Here is a 14,622-nt window from a genome sequence, read left to right as displayed (position 1 = left end):
GCTATACTATCTTTAAACTTGTAATTACGGTGTTCCATCAGGTCCATCAATATTTCGACGGATACTCACAAGTGCGGTAAGACGAAATGAGGAAGGGTGAGATTCGTTTTCCGACATAAACATACGTTTTAAGTGACATCAGAAGACTGTTATTAGCCAGTAATCTTGCCATAGGATATATATATATATATATATATATATATATATATATATATATATATATATATATATATATATATATATATATATATATATATATATATATATATATATATATATATATATATTACATAGTACTGGCAAATATTTATCGTACACTTCAAATAAACTTATCTGAGATCATATCATTTATAATACACACACAAACAGTTATATCAGTTTATAACAATACTTACAGGGTCTCATATGCAGCTATTGTTCTCAATACTTCTTTTACAATGGTAGGATACTACGTCATCGCGCACCTGCTAAATGCTCCCACTTGGACCATTTTTTCGTCGACTCGAAGGTAAAATACAATTTTATTATAAGAAAACGTAAGAGAATTAAAAAATCATGTAGCGCACCAAAGAATGGCTATAGTACTTGAGATAATTGTAAAAAAAGTTTATAGATTTATTGCCTGGTTTAGGCCTGAAAACGGGATAAGTGTTTTTCTCTGAATGCTCCCACTCGGATTTCTCCCGAAACATATATGAAATAAGGTTGAAAACCTTCTTTAAAATTATGTTTAACGTATCGGAACATAAACCAAGTCATGTATACCCATTATTCTATATTAGTTTCCAATATTTCTATTCAAAAGTCAGTCTTTTGAAGTTTTTTTTATGAAAATGGAAAATGCTCCCACTCGGACTCGATTTCAGAGATGCTCCCACTCGGACCCAAATATATACATTTTGAAAGCACATTGCTGTGTTAGCTTTTATGGATTATTCTCACAATTTAAACACCATTTTGTCAATAACTACTGTGTTTGGCAACATTAACTTTTCATTCTTTTTACAGAGATCACTTCTTTGATTCTGTAGAATGACGTCGTTGGACAGGAACAAGGTGCCATGGCAAAGTTTCAACTGACAGGATCACTATACAAAAAGGTGCACTTGGCTTGTGTTGCATCCGAAGGGATAATTCAAAATCATTGCCAACAACAAGCTAGGATTATACGACTTTAAATGGGCAGTTTGGATCTCAAGAATAAAGTTTTGTTTAGATGTTAAAAAAGTGTGGTGTTTTACAAAGAAGTCATTATACATTGTTGAGTACCATACCGGATTAAGATTCTGTTGGACTCGTGCACATATTAGAGGCCAGCATTTATTCAATAATTGCTGACTTTAATATCTTGTTAATAATTTAAAACCCAATGGTTTGCGTGTTTGTTAAACTTGTGACTTAGGTTTTAAAATAGCATAATTGTACGTAAATGAACATAAAGAAGTCAATATCTATCGGTTGATTTGAAAAGTTTATTAAAGAACAACATGTAAATCATTTTTGTCATGAACTGGTTAAAAAGTCAAGGTACTGCCATACTACGGCGTCACAATTATTAACAACTTTGACAACTTTAAGTATGAAAGTTATCACGTGTACGTATTTTTACCTAAATAATAAAAAAAAATAGGAAAACAAAGATCATAGTTATTTCTTTATCACAGTCTTTACCATATTTTGGTAATTAAAGATCATGTAAGTTATATTTCAGGCTGTTACCAATTGAAATTGTCTATAAATTAAATGCATTAATATTTATGGTACTAAAACAATTTTCAAACATAAAGGAATATGTAAAATACGTACTGCAAATGCTTGTCCACATTATATGTAATCATTAAAATATACATGTATGCATAATGCATTCGTTTCTTTTTGAAGAATTCAACTTATACTTAATAGAAAATATATTTCTAATTACCTCCCTTTATGAAATGTAAATTCGGTATTATCTTTACAAATAATGCTTTTCGGAACATACTTTATTGATAAATCTTCATTTGAGCATTATATTAATGAATAAAATCATAGAAAAATGAGTTCAGGATATATGAATAACGTTAAAATAATAACAATAATACAAGAAGGAATCACAGACAGCAAAATCCCCCGCCATAAGGAGGAAGTACATTTCAAAGGGGAAGTAACCCTTACATACGTGTAGAAATTCCAAGTAATGATACTCGTGAAAATTAATGAAAAGTTATAGCCTAGACATAATAAATCATGACAAAAATAACACTCCCATGAAAAAAAAACAAAGAAAAACAACAAAGAAGCATTAAGTGAACCCTTCTGGTCCTTATGCTCTGCTATTCACTTCTATTAAACATGTTCAATATAAAGTTTTAAGTTTATATCTCAAATACCTTTAGAGGTATGGTCCTTGCAAACTAATGATAGTGAATACAAAGAGCAATAACTCCAAAACTGGAGAGTTGTAATTCTTGTTTGCGGTATTTTACTTTATTGAAATCTATCATCCAGTGAAATTTCAGATGAATTGATCCTTTATGACACATTGTCCAAAAATTAACGCAAAAAAAACTGAACAAAAGACAATTACTTCAAAGAGCTATTATTCTTGTGTTTTCTAGAGCATTCCTCCTCAATGAGATATATCCACAGTTGATATCAAAAATACTTGCTCCAGCTTTGCCGTGCCAAGATGTCCTGCCATGTGCTTCCTTACGTCCCAATGTGGTTTATACCTTTTCCCATACTGGTCACGAATACAAATACTTTCTGCAAAACAAAACGTTATTATATTTTTAAAATGTATAAACAATTTGTTTCTTATTTAAGCGACTCTTTTAAACGAGGAATTTTTTCAACACAACTTTTTTCCCTTATACTAATCCTCTAAGAAGACATATTTACGAGACTGTTTAGTAATTTAAATATTAGTATCGTATTTTAAAAATGCTGTTTCATTGAATTCTTACTGATTATATGAATATATGAACGTGAATATAAAGATATTTTGAAAAAAATAATAATATCTTAAGACAGCTTTGTGCTTTCAAAATTTGTATATATTTAGGTCCGAGTGGGAGCATCTCTGAAGTTGAGTCCGAGTGGGAGCATTTTCCATTTTTATAAAAAGAATTAAGAAAAACTGACTTTTGAATAAAATCATTTGAAACTAATATAGAATAATGGGTATACATGACTCGGTTTATGTTCCGGTACGTTAAAAATAATTTTAAAGAAGGTTTTCAACCTTATTTCATATATGTTTCGGAGAAGTCCGAGTGGGAGCATTCAGAGAAAAACACTTATCCCGTTTTCAGGCCTAAACCAGGCAATAAATCTATAAACTTTTTTTACAATTATCTCAAGTACTATAGCCATTCTTTGGTGCGCTACATGATTTTTTAATACTCTTACGTTTTCTGATAATAAAATTGTATTTTACCTTTGAGTCGGCGAAAAAATGGTCCAAGTGGGAGCATTCAGCAGGTGCGCGATGACGTAGTATCCTACCATTGTTTTATCTGAACTTAATTTACTTTTGCACGGGTAAAAAAAATCTTAACTCTTTCCGCCTTTACCGCCATTATTCATAATATATACACATTATAAAATATAATTCCATTTTCTGTATTAATCTTTTACATAATTACAGATCTGAATGTATTTTTTGTATTTATTTATTTATATATATTTTAATTCAAATGAATCATGTTAGTCAGTTGTGTACAATATTGTGTACTTTAATCAAACAGTGATTTCTATACATGCATCATAATTTTGTATGTATATAATAACAGGATTATCATAGTATATTTTGTAGCGTTAGTTTTCATTACGATCCAAATTTCTTGTAGAGCTGACCCGCGACTACACGCTATTCTACATACGATAAAAAATAATGACCCTAACGGAATTCCGTAGTTGATATTTATGATATATAGAGCGTGAAATGTTTGTGTATTGAAAACACCTTGTGATTTTTACATCAGTTAAAGCGGATTTTTCAAGACTTGTGAATAATTGAAGGCATTGCAGTTTCTATTCAAGAACTGTACACATGTGCTTTATAAAAATTATTTAAGTTATTCTTGAAGTTAGTGAGATAGAGAAATAGGGGTGAAAAAATTGAAATTTGACAAAAATGGATGAAACGGATTACAGCACCATTACAACAATACTGATTTTCTTAATAACATTTTTGTTAGCTTATTCTAACACAAGACGACAAAAAAGGGTGCCGCCTGGACCTGCCTTGTTTCCTATTATCGGAAATCTCCCATCGTTGGCTACGGAAGATACGTTGGGCAGATTAAATGAACTACGAAAAAAGTATGGTGACGTTTTTGGACTATACACCGGAAGTAAACTTCTCGTGTTTCTAAATGGTTATGATGTAATTCATGACGCGCTGATAAAGAAAGGATCCAAATTTATGTTCAGAGCTCTGCCAAGTTTCGACCAAGAAGAAGATATACATACAAAAGGGTTAATATTTACGAAAGGGACAAAATGGAAGGAAGGTAGAAGTTTTACATTAGCAGTATTACAAGAAATCTGTTATAATGATAAAGGTTTTGTAGAACATTTAGTAGATTACGAGGTGAATGACTTGACAGAAACAATTCTTAAATTTGATGAGCCATTTGATATAGAACGCTACTTGAACTCAAGCGTTCAAAATGTGATATTTCAAGTCGTGTACGGACATCGTTTTGATCTAAATGATGAAGGCCTGCATTGGTTTCAGAAATTTGTCCGCACCAGTTCAGAAGAATTTTTGAAAAGGGAGGTAATTCTAAATTGTCTCCCATTCTTACAAAATCTACCGGGAGATCTTTTAAGAATTCAAAAAACTAGGGATTCATTCGCAACAGCTAAGGAATTTTTGACAAAGTTTATCGAAGATTTGAAGAAACAGAGTAGAAACACGCAAAGAACAACTTATGTTGAATGCTACTTAGATAGAATTGCTGCTAACGAAAGTAGAGGAATAGAAAGTACTTTCGATGAAGAAGATTTAAAGATAGCGGCATATCATCTCGGTGTGGCAGGGTTTGAAACCACCGCTGTCACAATTAGATGGATACTCCTACACCTAATAAGGAATCCTCACATACAGGATAAATTGAACGCGGAGGTAGAAGCTGTGCTTGGAAAGGAGCCTCCGTCAATTGAAGATAGGAAACGAATGCCGTACATGCAAGCGGTAATGTTGGAAGGACTCCGAATTTCTCACGTGGTACCGCTATCAATGCCGCACACTGTTGAACAAGATACCTTATTCCGGGGATACCTTATTCCAGAGAATTGCACAGTTTTGCCAGTTCTCAGCACCGCTTTAAAGGATCCGGATGTTTGGAAGGACCCTGAAGAATTTATACCGGAAAGATTTCTGAACGCGGAAGGAAATGACGTCATAGTTCCAAAAGAGTTCATCCCATTTTCATTAGGACCGAGGTCATGTTTAGGGGAGACGTTAGCAACAATTGAAATATTTCTGTTTTTGACAGGACTTGTTCAAAAGTTGAGATTTTTACCGGAAAAGGAAGGCGTTGTCCCGGACCAAAAAGGAAAACTGGCGACAACTCTAAATCCGAGTAGTTTCAAAATGAAGGTTGAGAAACGCTAAGCTGACAATCCGTGTAGAACATTTTTTCAGAAACTTGTAGATCACCATAGTAAATCATAATCTTTTTAGTTCACTGTTTTGTTATTTCTTTATTTTAGATAAATAAGCATCTCACTTGAGTTGCCATTATCGATTATCTCTATGTGCCTACAAAGTGCAAGAAGACCAACTGACTAGTCCTATATTTAAAATATCAACAATTAACTTATGGTATCTCCTGAAACCTTATTAACTTATGGTATCTCCTGAAACCTCATTAAACGAACCTAAGAAGTTCATGTGGATTTTATTCTAATTGTATACTTGCAGGGAAAATGTCTTCATAAAGGTATGCTCACTCAATACTGAAAACGTGCGTTACCACAAACTATCGTCTGCTTTAATAATTTTATTTATAATTCAACATGTAAGCCGCTTTATTTTTTTAAGTTTATATACATGTAACAGCTGAGAAGAGATAAACATAATAACCCAAATAAACAAACAACAGCCTTCCTCGTATATATAGAGCGATATATTGATAGTCACGGGCACAACTGATGTGAAAATTTAAAATTTACAGTTGAGGCATATAGCCTACATGTTGTAATTTAAATTTTTGTAATATATAACTTGAAGATATATAACTCTTATTTGATGACCTTACTCTCAATTATTTCTGGGTCATCTTGGACCAAGATTATCTTGGTTAAAGGACGAGTGCGTGCCAAAAAAATCTGTTCGTAAGTCCATATTCAGCCAGACTTTTAAGAACTAAGGTTTGGCTTAATATGCCCTATATATGTCGAAATTCTCGTGAGTAGAGGCAGTAAGGTACAGTAAGGTACGTGAAAGCTCTTTTTATTTAAACGTGGCCGCTAGATAGCTCCGTATCATGAACTCGTAAATGTTTCCTTCTGTATACAAAGTTTTACAAACTTTACGAATTTCGTAAAAAAAACACCATTTTCTGGAACCCATCGTCACCTACTAATTTTTCGAAACCGTTGCCATGGAGCTCGCACAAGAATCAAGGCCGTTAGATGACCGCGTAGTAATATCACCATTGTAACAGTCAATTTTTTTAAATATATATCGTCAATTCAGTTGAATTTGATAACGAAAAATGAGCAGAAAGTCACTTTAAAACATGGCTTCTAGATGCCCGCTTGTCATTGGTATTACTTGATGCGACTCTTTTAGTCCTTCTGTCTATACTGCGAATGTGTATTTACTTTGCGAATTCTTCTAAAAAGCACCATTTTTCCAGTCTAGGTAGACCGTGATCTAACCTTATATTTTATTTTCCTTGCAAATTAGACAGTGCTATAGACTACGGCAATACTCTATCTACTAGACACATGAATGGTCACCTGATACCCGCGTATCATAGGCCTATAAGCCTGATCGGCAATCTAGCTAGATTCTATATAGATCTATAGATATCGAACCGAAACCTGTACATATAACGTTTTTAATTTTTGCCCTGTTTCGTGTTTAATCTATTTTGTTCAAGAATGCACAATTGAAATAGAAATGTTTATGCGTTTTGACTGTCAAATCACATAAGACATCATTGCTGAACAACAAATGAGACGCTACGGCTGTGTTTTACTCGACATTTTTTTCATTGAAATATGAATTTCAAATTGATTTTGCAGTGCATTAAATGATTGTCATCGTAATTTCTACCTGTTACTTCATTTTATTCCTGAATTAGTGCATTCAATTGCATATTATCAAAAATATAAGCTGCTTTTATTCATAATTTCAAAATTTATGACTGAAAATGCACAGAAAATTACCAAGAAAATTCACATATCAATGAACAGCGTGGTAGGAATGTTTTAAAATATTGAGGAACTGTACAGTTATTTATTGTCAAAAAACAGAGCTCAAATCCGATGTGTGGTTATTTTATAAATAGTGTTTTTAATACAATTAAAAAACACAAGTTTGGTGCCCGCGAAATTTTGAATGCTATTTCCTGATTGGTCGACTGGATAGTCGGCACTGATTGGTCGACCTACCCCCTGGATACCATATATAAAGAGCTTTGTTGTCAGGTTGGCACGTTCATATTCATACATCTGCAGCAAAGCTAACATTGAAAATATGCGCTCTGACAGAGAAAGAAAATCTTCATACTATTCGTAAGTGTTTTAGTATTTTAAACACTTGAATTAACGTATGAATATCATATTTTCAACCTACGCTGTCCTGTTACTGTTATTTCAGTTTCATTTAAATGTTTTTTTAATATTTCAATCGCGATTTCAGTCTGCTGTTACATTACAGTGGGCGGGGTAAGGTTTAGATTCTACTTCAAGAAACTGAACCAGAAAAAATATTGTGCAATATTTCCATTGTTTCATAAATTTTCCAAAACCTTTATGTTATTATATTAGTGCCGTTTTATATCAATACAGTACGTAAACAAAATAATAAGTTTAAAAAATGCCGCCCAAAGAAACTTCAATCTACACTACACTTAGACCTAGACCTACGTACCGCAATGCAGTGTTCACAATAAGTTTTATCAGATAAAGAACGAAAGATATGTATTTCTAAGATTAGATCGGATTGGAAATGAAAAGCAAAATCGGTTTGATTTGATTCTGTCGCAAAATTGTCAAAAAAAAATGTCTTACTCTTGGCAACCGACTTAATTGTTCTATTTATAGATTGTGGTTTTTCCGTTGATGGTTAGACATATCGATCAGATAATGATGAAACATCTTTAAATCAAACAAATATATTTTTATTTAGAATTTGAATGATCAAAATATAAGGAATATACGATTTTCTTGCATGTTTACCGATATATTAATTCATTTGCGGGGGAACTATTTTCATTAAGTCCGCCATTGTATTTGAAAGCTATGTTTTGATTGGTTAGATTTCATGCGCAAACTCCGCTCCTTAGATACAGTAATGGCCGCACAAATATTTGATTTTTGCATGTACAAATGTAGGTTCTATTTTACTATGAAGAACATTTTTTTATATACAAAATTCGAGAGTTATTATTACAAGTATCAGATACTTATATGTGCTTTATTGAAAAGTTGTAAATTTCCTTTGATTTTGTTTTTTTTTGTGAGTACTGTAGAGATCTAGATCTATCCATTGTAATTCTTGACACTTTTGGGCATAAATCTTTAGACGGTTAAAGCAGCATGCCCTCAGATTTATGCAAATTTTCATATTATAAAAAACAAAAATGTTTTTATTTTTTAAAGTAAAATATTGTGAAGTAAACAAAAAAAGTAATGCACAGTAGAAATATGCTGATTAATTCTACAAAATCAGTCCTTAATCGCAAATAGCATTTAAATTATTACATTATCTTTTTACTTTTCTTAAAATCTTAGTTCATTGTTCTCAAGATTAATTTTTTTGAAATGTTTTGGCTCATCTGTCAGGCATGTAGCATTAAGACGGTTTTATTTTAGACCTTGAAAGAAATAATGTGGTCATAAAAAAAGGAATACTCTACATCTAGTTTAGTGGGTAAAGTTAAACAAATTACAATATTAGCGCACACTTGCTTCCCTCTCAACCCTGCTTTTTTACATGTTTATATTCAAAACTTCAACAAATTTGAACTAAATTCAGAATAACACTAAGAATGGAAAGCATAGTTATTAAAATGCACCAACACTCATTTAGTTCTGTGGTCCACTAAAGTAGATTTTATCACCTAAGATTTTACTGCAGTAGATTCTAGTGAAAAATAAATTTAGAGTTCTTTATATTTAGCTAAATACTGTTTTTTTCAGTACCTAAAATTGAGATCTGTTGGTTTGAATGCTCAAGAAAATTGCTCTGTATTTGAGTTACATCAATTTTTCTTAATTTGAAATTAGGACTAAAGTTCAAATACAGATCAGACCTTCTACTTTGTAGATCCAGTATTAACAAATGAACATTTATATTGGATAGATATTTTGACATTGTTGTAACATTATTTTTTTCATTTGATTTTTTTTTTCATTTCATTTCTTTTATTTAATATATTTTCAGACAAAGAAGACGTTCTAGATCTAGGTCTTACTCTAGGTCTAGGCGTCCCAGGTCAAGGTCCAGGTCTAGATGTACCAGGGACAAGTGCCATTCCAATAGGTCTAGAGGTCCTAGTCCCAGGTCGAGATCTAGATGTACCAGGGACAAGTGCCATTCCAATAGGTCTAGATGTCCTAGTCCCAGGTCGAGATCTAGATGTACCAGGGACAAGTGCCATTCCAATAGGTCTAGGACCCCTAGTCCTCATCGGCCTAGGAATATTAGACCTAGTAGTAGTGGTACTAGTTCTTCGGTCATCAAGATAGACCGGACATCAACACCTGCAAGAGAGAAGGTGCCTGTATTACTAGATCAGCTCAACGAACCAGAATTCCCTGAGCTGTTTGGTACACAGTAAGTACTTTATATAATGTCTTTGAATAAAAAATAATTACATTAATGTACCTTTAACATTTGATTTCACTCAGGACTTTATTCTATTAATGTTCTATTAATAACATAACTTTTTTTTTTCTTTTAGTTGGTTTTTCAATTGAATATTGTTTTAAGAAATTTTATGTATGACAATAGGTCCTTTCCTCCATGTTTTTTCTACAAAAATAACCCATATGAATATGAAATAAAGAAAGCAATGCATACATGATTATGAATTGCCAGATCAAAATGTTTTAAACTGATTTTTTTCTAAAGTTTACAGAAAAGGGCCTGTTGTCACACTCATTATTGTTTTATTGCTATTGTGAAACTTAGATTTATACTAAACATTTCTATTATTGTTTTACCAGCCTCACAAATGAGATGATCTGGCAGATGGAGGAATGGCGTCTAGAGGCTGAAGAGCATTTTGACTTCAGTCTCCTGCTGTCTAAAAATAGCAAGGACAGCAGTAAGAAAGGTGCTCATCTCAATTATATTATCATGCCTTTTATGTTTTATTTCAGAACTTCACCAGTGTCAGATGGATAAATTATCATTATATTTTCTCACATGTTGCAATATATTCTGAACACAAGATTTATTCAGATGTTATTTTTCTGATTCATATAATTTTCATTTGAAAATATGCATTCTATATATTTTTATATTTTACTAAATATTTCCATCTTTTTTTCAGGTATTAAACTGTTAAGACTTACTAACTCCACAAACAACAAATTTATAATTTTCATGCCATATGTGAAGTATGCTGGCCTTTACAAGATTGAAGTGAATTTAAGTGTAGTAATTATTATTTTATAAAAATATCTTTAAATTAAACATGAGTTACTACATATTTCAGTGAGCCGCAAGCGTGGTAGGGACGATGATACAGATTGGTACCCTGCTGCAAAACGGCCCGCCATCCAAGTCAACCCAAGTCATCCCAACTTTCGGAGGTATTTTTACTAGTTTGTTATTTTAGTGTAGTAATGCTGTAGGGGGTGTAGGGTAGTTAGTTGTTTTTATCCAATGATGTTGTCAATAACCCTCAAGTTTGTAATTTCACCAGTTTTCTGAAATTTTATCCGTATATCCAGTTATATTTTGGAGCAAATACTAAGTTAAATCATCGGGATCAGTTTTTTTTATCACATATAAGTAGCAACGATTTAACCTGAAAACATCAACTTCTGCAAACCCCCTTATGATCTGTTTTATAAGTACTTTGAGAGGCATGTTCATTCAAAGTGGCAATTTTTGTTTTTAACATGATTGATTGATTTGGTTTGCAAAGTACATAGATCCTTTCAAGCTTTATTGTTGAGGAAAACATGTCTCAGTGCCCACCCAGGTGCACCCCATGTGGATAGCTGCCACACATAAAATAAAACATAGCCCCTGGCAGGATTCAAACGCACTGTAGTGTAGTAAGGGGAAAAGTGGTTTTATGTAGACAGCCTGCTTCAAGTAGAAACAGAAATTTTAGCTTGCAGTGGATTTGTTGATAATTTCATTCTCATTTAAACTTTGATCACTTTTTCTATAAAGAAATCTTCAGTGTCTATTCATCATTTATAATTTTATTCTCAGTTATTCTTAATATTAAAGCACTGGCAATATATAAGATACATACATGTACCTGATTGAAGATACATGGTAATATCATTTTACTGAAACTTGATTTTATCAATTAGTTCAAATGTAATTTTACTAGAAAACAGAAATTTAAACCAGGAACATTTTTTATAATGATACATGTAATTCTGATTATTCTCTCTTGTTTTGTTTATGCTAAAAAAATAATGCATTCTTATCTTTGCACAAATTGCTGTATTCTTTGTTGCTTTTTCACTGACTTTTTAAGATATTATTTAAGGCACCTTGCTATTTTTTTAAGTAAGATCTAAGAGCCATTACTCTTCTTTCATTTTTCTTAGAGTTAAATCCCTTTCTAAATTTAGATTTGAATTATGACTAAATGTTTTAAATATTCAGCACAGGTTAATGGGGGTTTATAACACAGTAAAAGTTGTTGCTTTTTGTGTGTTTGTATCAACTTTTTTGTTTTGAACATCATTTGAAGACATTGTTTAAATTAATTTAAATATGAATTTTCAATTTTTTTAAACATTTTGGGTTTATTGAATTCATTGGTTTAAATAGTAGATATTAGCTACAGGGGGGGTTTTGGGGGTTTTTAGTTTATTATATTTTGAACTTAAAAAAAAATATGATGTGATGGTATAACTTTTAGAATTTTTATATTAAATTTGTGGTAAAGGGTTTACGGGCGCTTGGGGAGGGTTTGGAGGCCCTTTTAAAAATTTAATATTTATGAGGTTTAAGAAATGTGTACGGTCACTAAAATTTAATAGTGTTATTATATCTTTATGGGAAAAAGGTTGTCGGACGCTAGTAAGGGGAGGTTGGAGGCCATTTTTTAGTTAGTGTTATATATTTATGAGGTACTTAAGTATGATGTGACTGGTCACTAACCATTTAGATAGTGTTATTATATTCTATTAGTGGTAAAGGGTGGTACGGACAGCTATAAGGGGAGGTTGGAGGCCGTTTTAGTTAGTGTTATATATTTATGAGGTACTTAAGTATGATGTGACTGGTCACTAACCATTTAGATAGTGTTATTATATTCTATTAGTGGTAAAGGGTGGTACAGACAGCTGAAAGCGGAGGTTGGAGGCTGTTTTAGTTAGTGTTATATAATTATTCTAAAGGTAACTAAAGTATGATGGTAAAAGCAATTAGAGAGATCAGATACCATTAAGAGAGTGTTATTATATTCTGTTAGTGATAAAGGGTGGAATGGACGGCTTTAAGGGGAGGTTGGAGGCCGTTAAGATGGTTAAATTATTTATAATTGGAAGTGAATAGTGGTATGAATGACTTATGAGATGTCTGGGGCCATTTTACTTTCAAAGGAGTATCCATACAGATCTAGCTTATAATACAGATCTCAGTTCCATGATAAAAACCATTGATAGGTATATTTCTGCTTTTTTGTTTAGAAGGAATAAATTGACACAGACAGTGCATGTGTGATTATGTTTAGATGGGTTAAGACTTTGTTTGAGGCAACAACTGTTGCAGTATCTCAGTGATTTAACCAATGCTGCACATTTAACGAGCCATCACTTATATGCGGCACTATTCCTCTCCTTTTTGAGCATATATTATCCCCCATCCCCTTTCTTTTAATACCCACCAGAATATTTCTTTGCTTCTCAATACTAGAAGTAGGAGAGGGTCTCTTAGAATATTCTTTGAATATATAGAAGTCTCATGCGGTCTGACTAGAAGAGATGCTGGATAGTGTCAGTAGAGTTTCAGTAGTTTTGAAGTAAGAAAAACAATGATCAGCAAACTTCTAGCAGGAAAATGAAATATCAAAGCAGTCTTTCAAATAGAGAACTGCATCAGAAGTCTTAGAAGTAGAAAGTTGGTTATAGGCCCGCATGGAAGATCGGGAAACTGAATGTGTTAGCCTCGTTAAATAAAGTCGTTACTTACTTACTCACTCACTCACTTACTTTGAAACAGTGGAAATATCAGTTTTATATCACTGATATATTTCTATAAACCACCGAAAAGCATGTAATTAACAGTAGTATATTATATGAAAAACAGACATATAAGAATTGCTGTTATTGAGGTAGAAAAAAGATAAACAGTTTTGTTATTGAAATAAAAAAAGAGTCAGTTCAACCAGGGGATTCTCCCGGAATAGGTTTTGAACACAGAGAAGTAGTTTGTCCATAATGTGTTAACCAAGTTCAGCATCAAGGTATTATTATGTTATAGGTAGTTGCTGAAAAAGGTTAAAACTGTTTTTAATATGCAGGAAGAAAGTATTAACACTGCAAAATATGAGGCAGAGTTATGGTTCTTGTGCACTGCACTTCTCCACTATTAGATCTATCTGTCTTCAGTAGAAACTAGTTTTCTTACAGTTGGAGTTACATTGTTGACAAAAATTAAGTATGAAAAAGACAAAGGCTGTTAATACTTACAAGTTATAATGTGCACAGTTACGGTTCTTGTGCACTGCTCTTCTACTCGATGAAATCTATCTATCTTCTAAGTTTCTTTTTGATACCTCTCTTGGTTTCTGGGTTGTGTCCAAGACAAAGTTCAAAGTGTAAAAATTATAAAGGGCAATAACTCTAAAATTAAGCAAGGCAGAGTGAAGGTTCTTGTGCAGTTCACTTTTACTAATGAGATCTATCTACCTACAAAGTTTCTTGATATCGCTTTAGGTTTCAGAGTTAGTCCCGGTCACAGTTCAAAGTGTAAAATGAAAAAAAAGGGCAATAAGTCCAAAATTAGGTGAGGCAGAGTTATGGTTCTTGTGCACTGCACTTGTTTACCTACTAAGTTTCTTGTTGATACCTTATGTAGTTTCAGACTTGTGTCCCGGACAAGAAAATGCAGACGGATGGAAAGGCAGCGACTTTATAGAGCATAAAAAAGGACCAGCAATTATACTTGAAGTAAGAAAAAATGGATCAGCAATATTGAAGTAGAAAAAAAAAAGATCAGCAGTATTTGAAGGAGAAAAAAATGATCATCTGTAT

The 14,622-nt window shown here is 32.5% G+C and overlaps 2 protein-coding genes across 2 annotated transcripts; both read left to right on the top strand.

The window, feature by feature from the left end:
* The first annotated feature begins 3,904 nt into the window (after window positions 1-3,904).
* Window positions 3,905-5,673, top strand: LOC132722364 (cytochrome P450 2C23-like). Its single transcript, XM_060706860.1, has one exon. It carries the CDS (start codon window positions 4,118-4,120, stop codon window positions 5,603-5,605), a length of 1,488 nt encoding a protein of 495 aa, XP_060562843.1. The 5' UTR covers window positions 3,905-4,117; the 3' UTR covers window positions 5,606-5,673.
* A 2,013-nt stretch (window positions 5,674-7,686) lies between these two features.
* On the top strand, window positions 7,687-11,181 carry LOC132722362 (uncharacterized). The gene is made up of 3 exons (XM_060706858.1): window positions 7,687-7,737; window positions 9,611-10,003; window positions 10,890-11,181. Exons 1-3 carry the CDS (start codon window positions 7,700-7,702, stop codon window positions 10,906-10,908), a joined length of 450 nt encoding a protein of 149 aa, XP_060562841.1. The 5' UTR covers window positions 7,687-7,699; the 3' UTR covers window positions 10,909-11,181.
* The last annotated feature ends 3,441 nt before the right edge of the window (window positions 11,182-14,622 follow it).

The sequence above is a fragment of the Ruditapes philippinarum genome, unplaced genomic scaffold (assembly GCF_026571515.1).
Source record: "Ruditapes philippinarum isolate M1 unplaced genomic scaffold, ASM2657151v2 ctg2596_1_1_1_1, whole genome shotgun sequence".
NCBI classification, from domain to species: domain Eukaryota; kingdom Metazoa; phylum Mollusca; class Bivalvia; order Venerida; family Veneridae; genus Ruditapes; species Ruditapes philippinarum.
Note: the sequence above shows the minus strand (reverse complement) of the source record. Positions and strands in the feature narration are given on the sequence as shown.

Bases quoted from the DNA above. Each gene is read 5' to 3' on its own strand.
- LOC132722364 (XM_060706860.1), top strand. From the start codon at position 4,118: ATGGATGAAACGGATTACAGCACCATTACAACAATACTGATTTTCTTA.
- LOC132722362 (XM_060706858.1), top strand. From the start codon at position 7,700: ATGCGCTCTGACAGAGAAAGAAAATCTTCATACTATTC. The intron at 7,738-9,610 runs GTAAGTGTTTTA...ATATATTTTCAG, and splicing joins AGAAAATCTTCATACTATTC to ACAAAGAAGACGTTCTAGAT.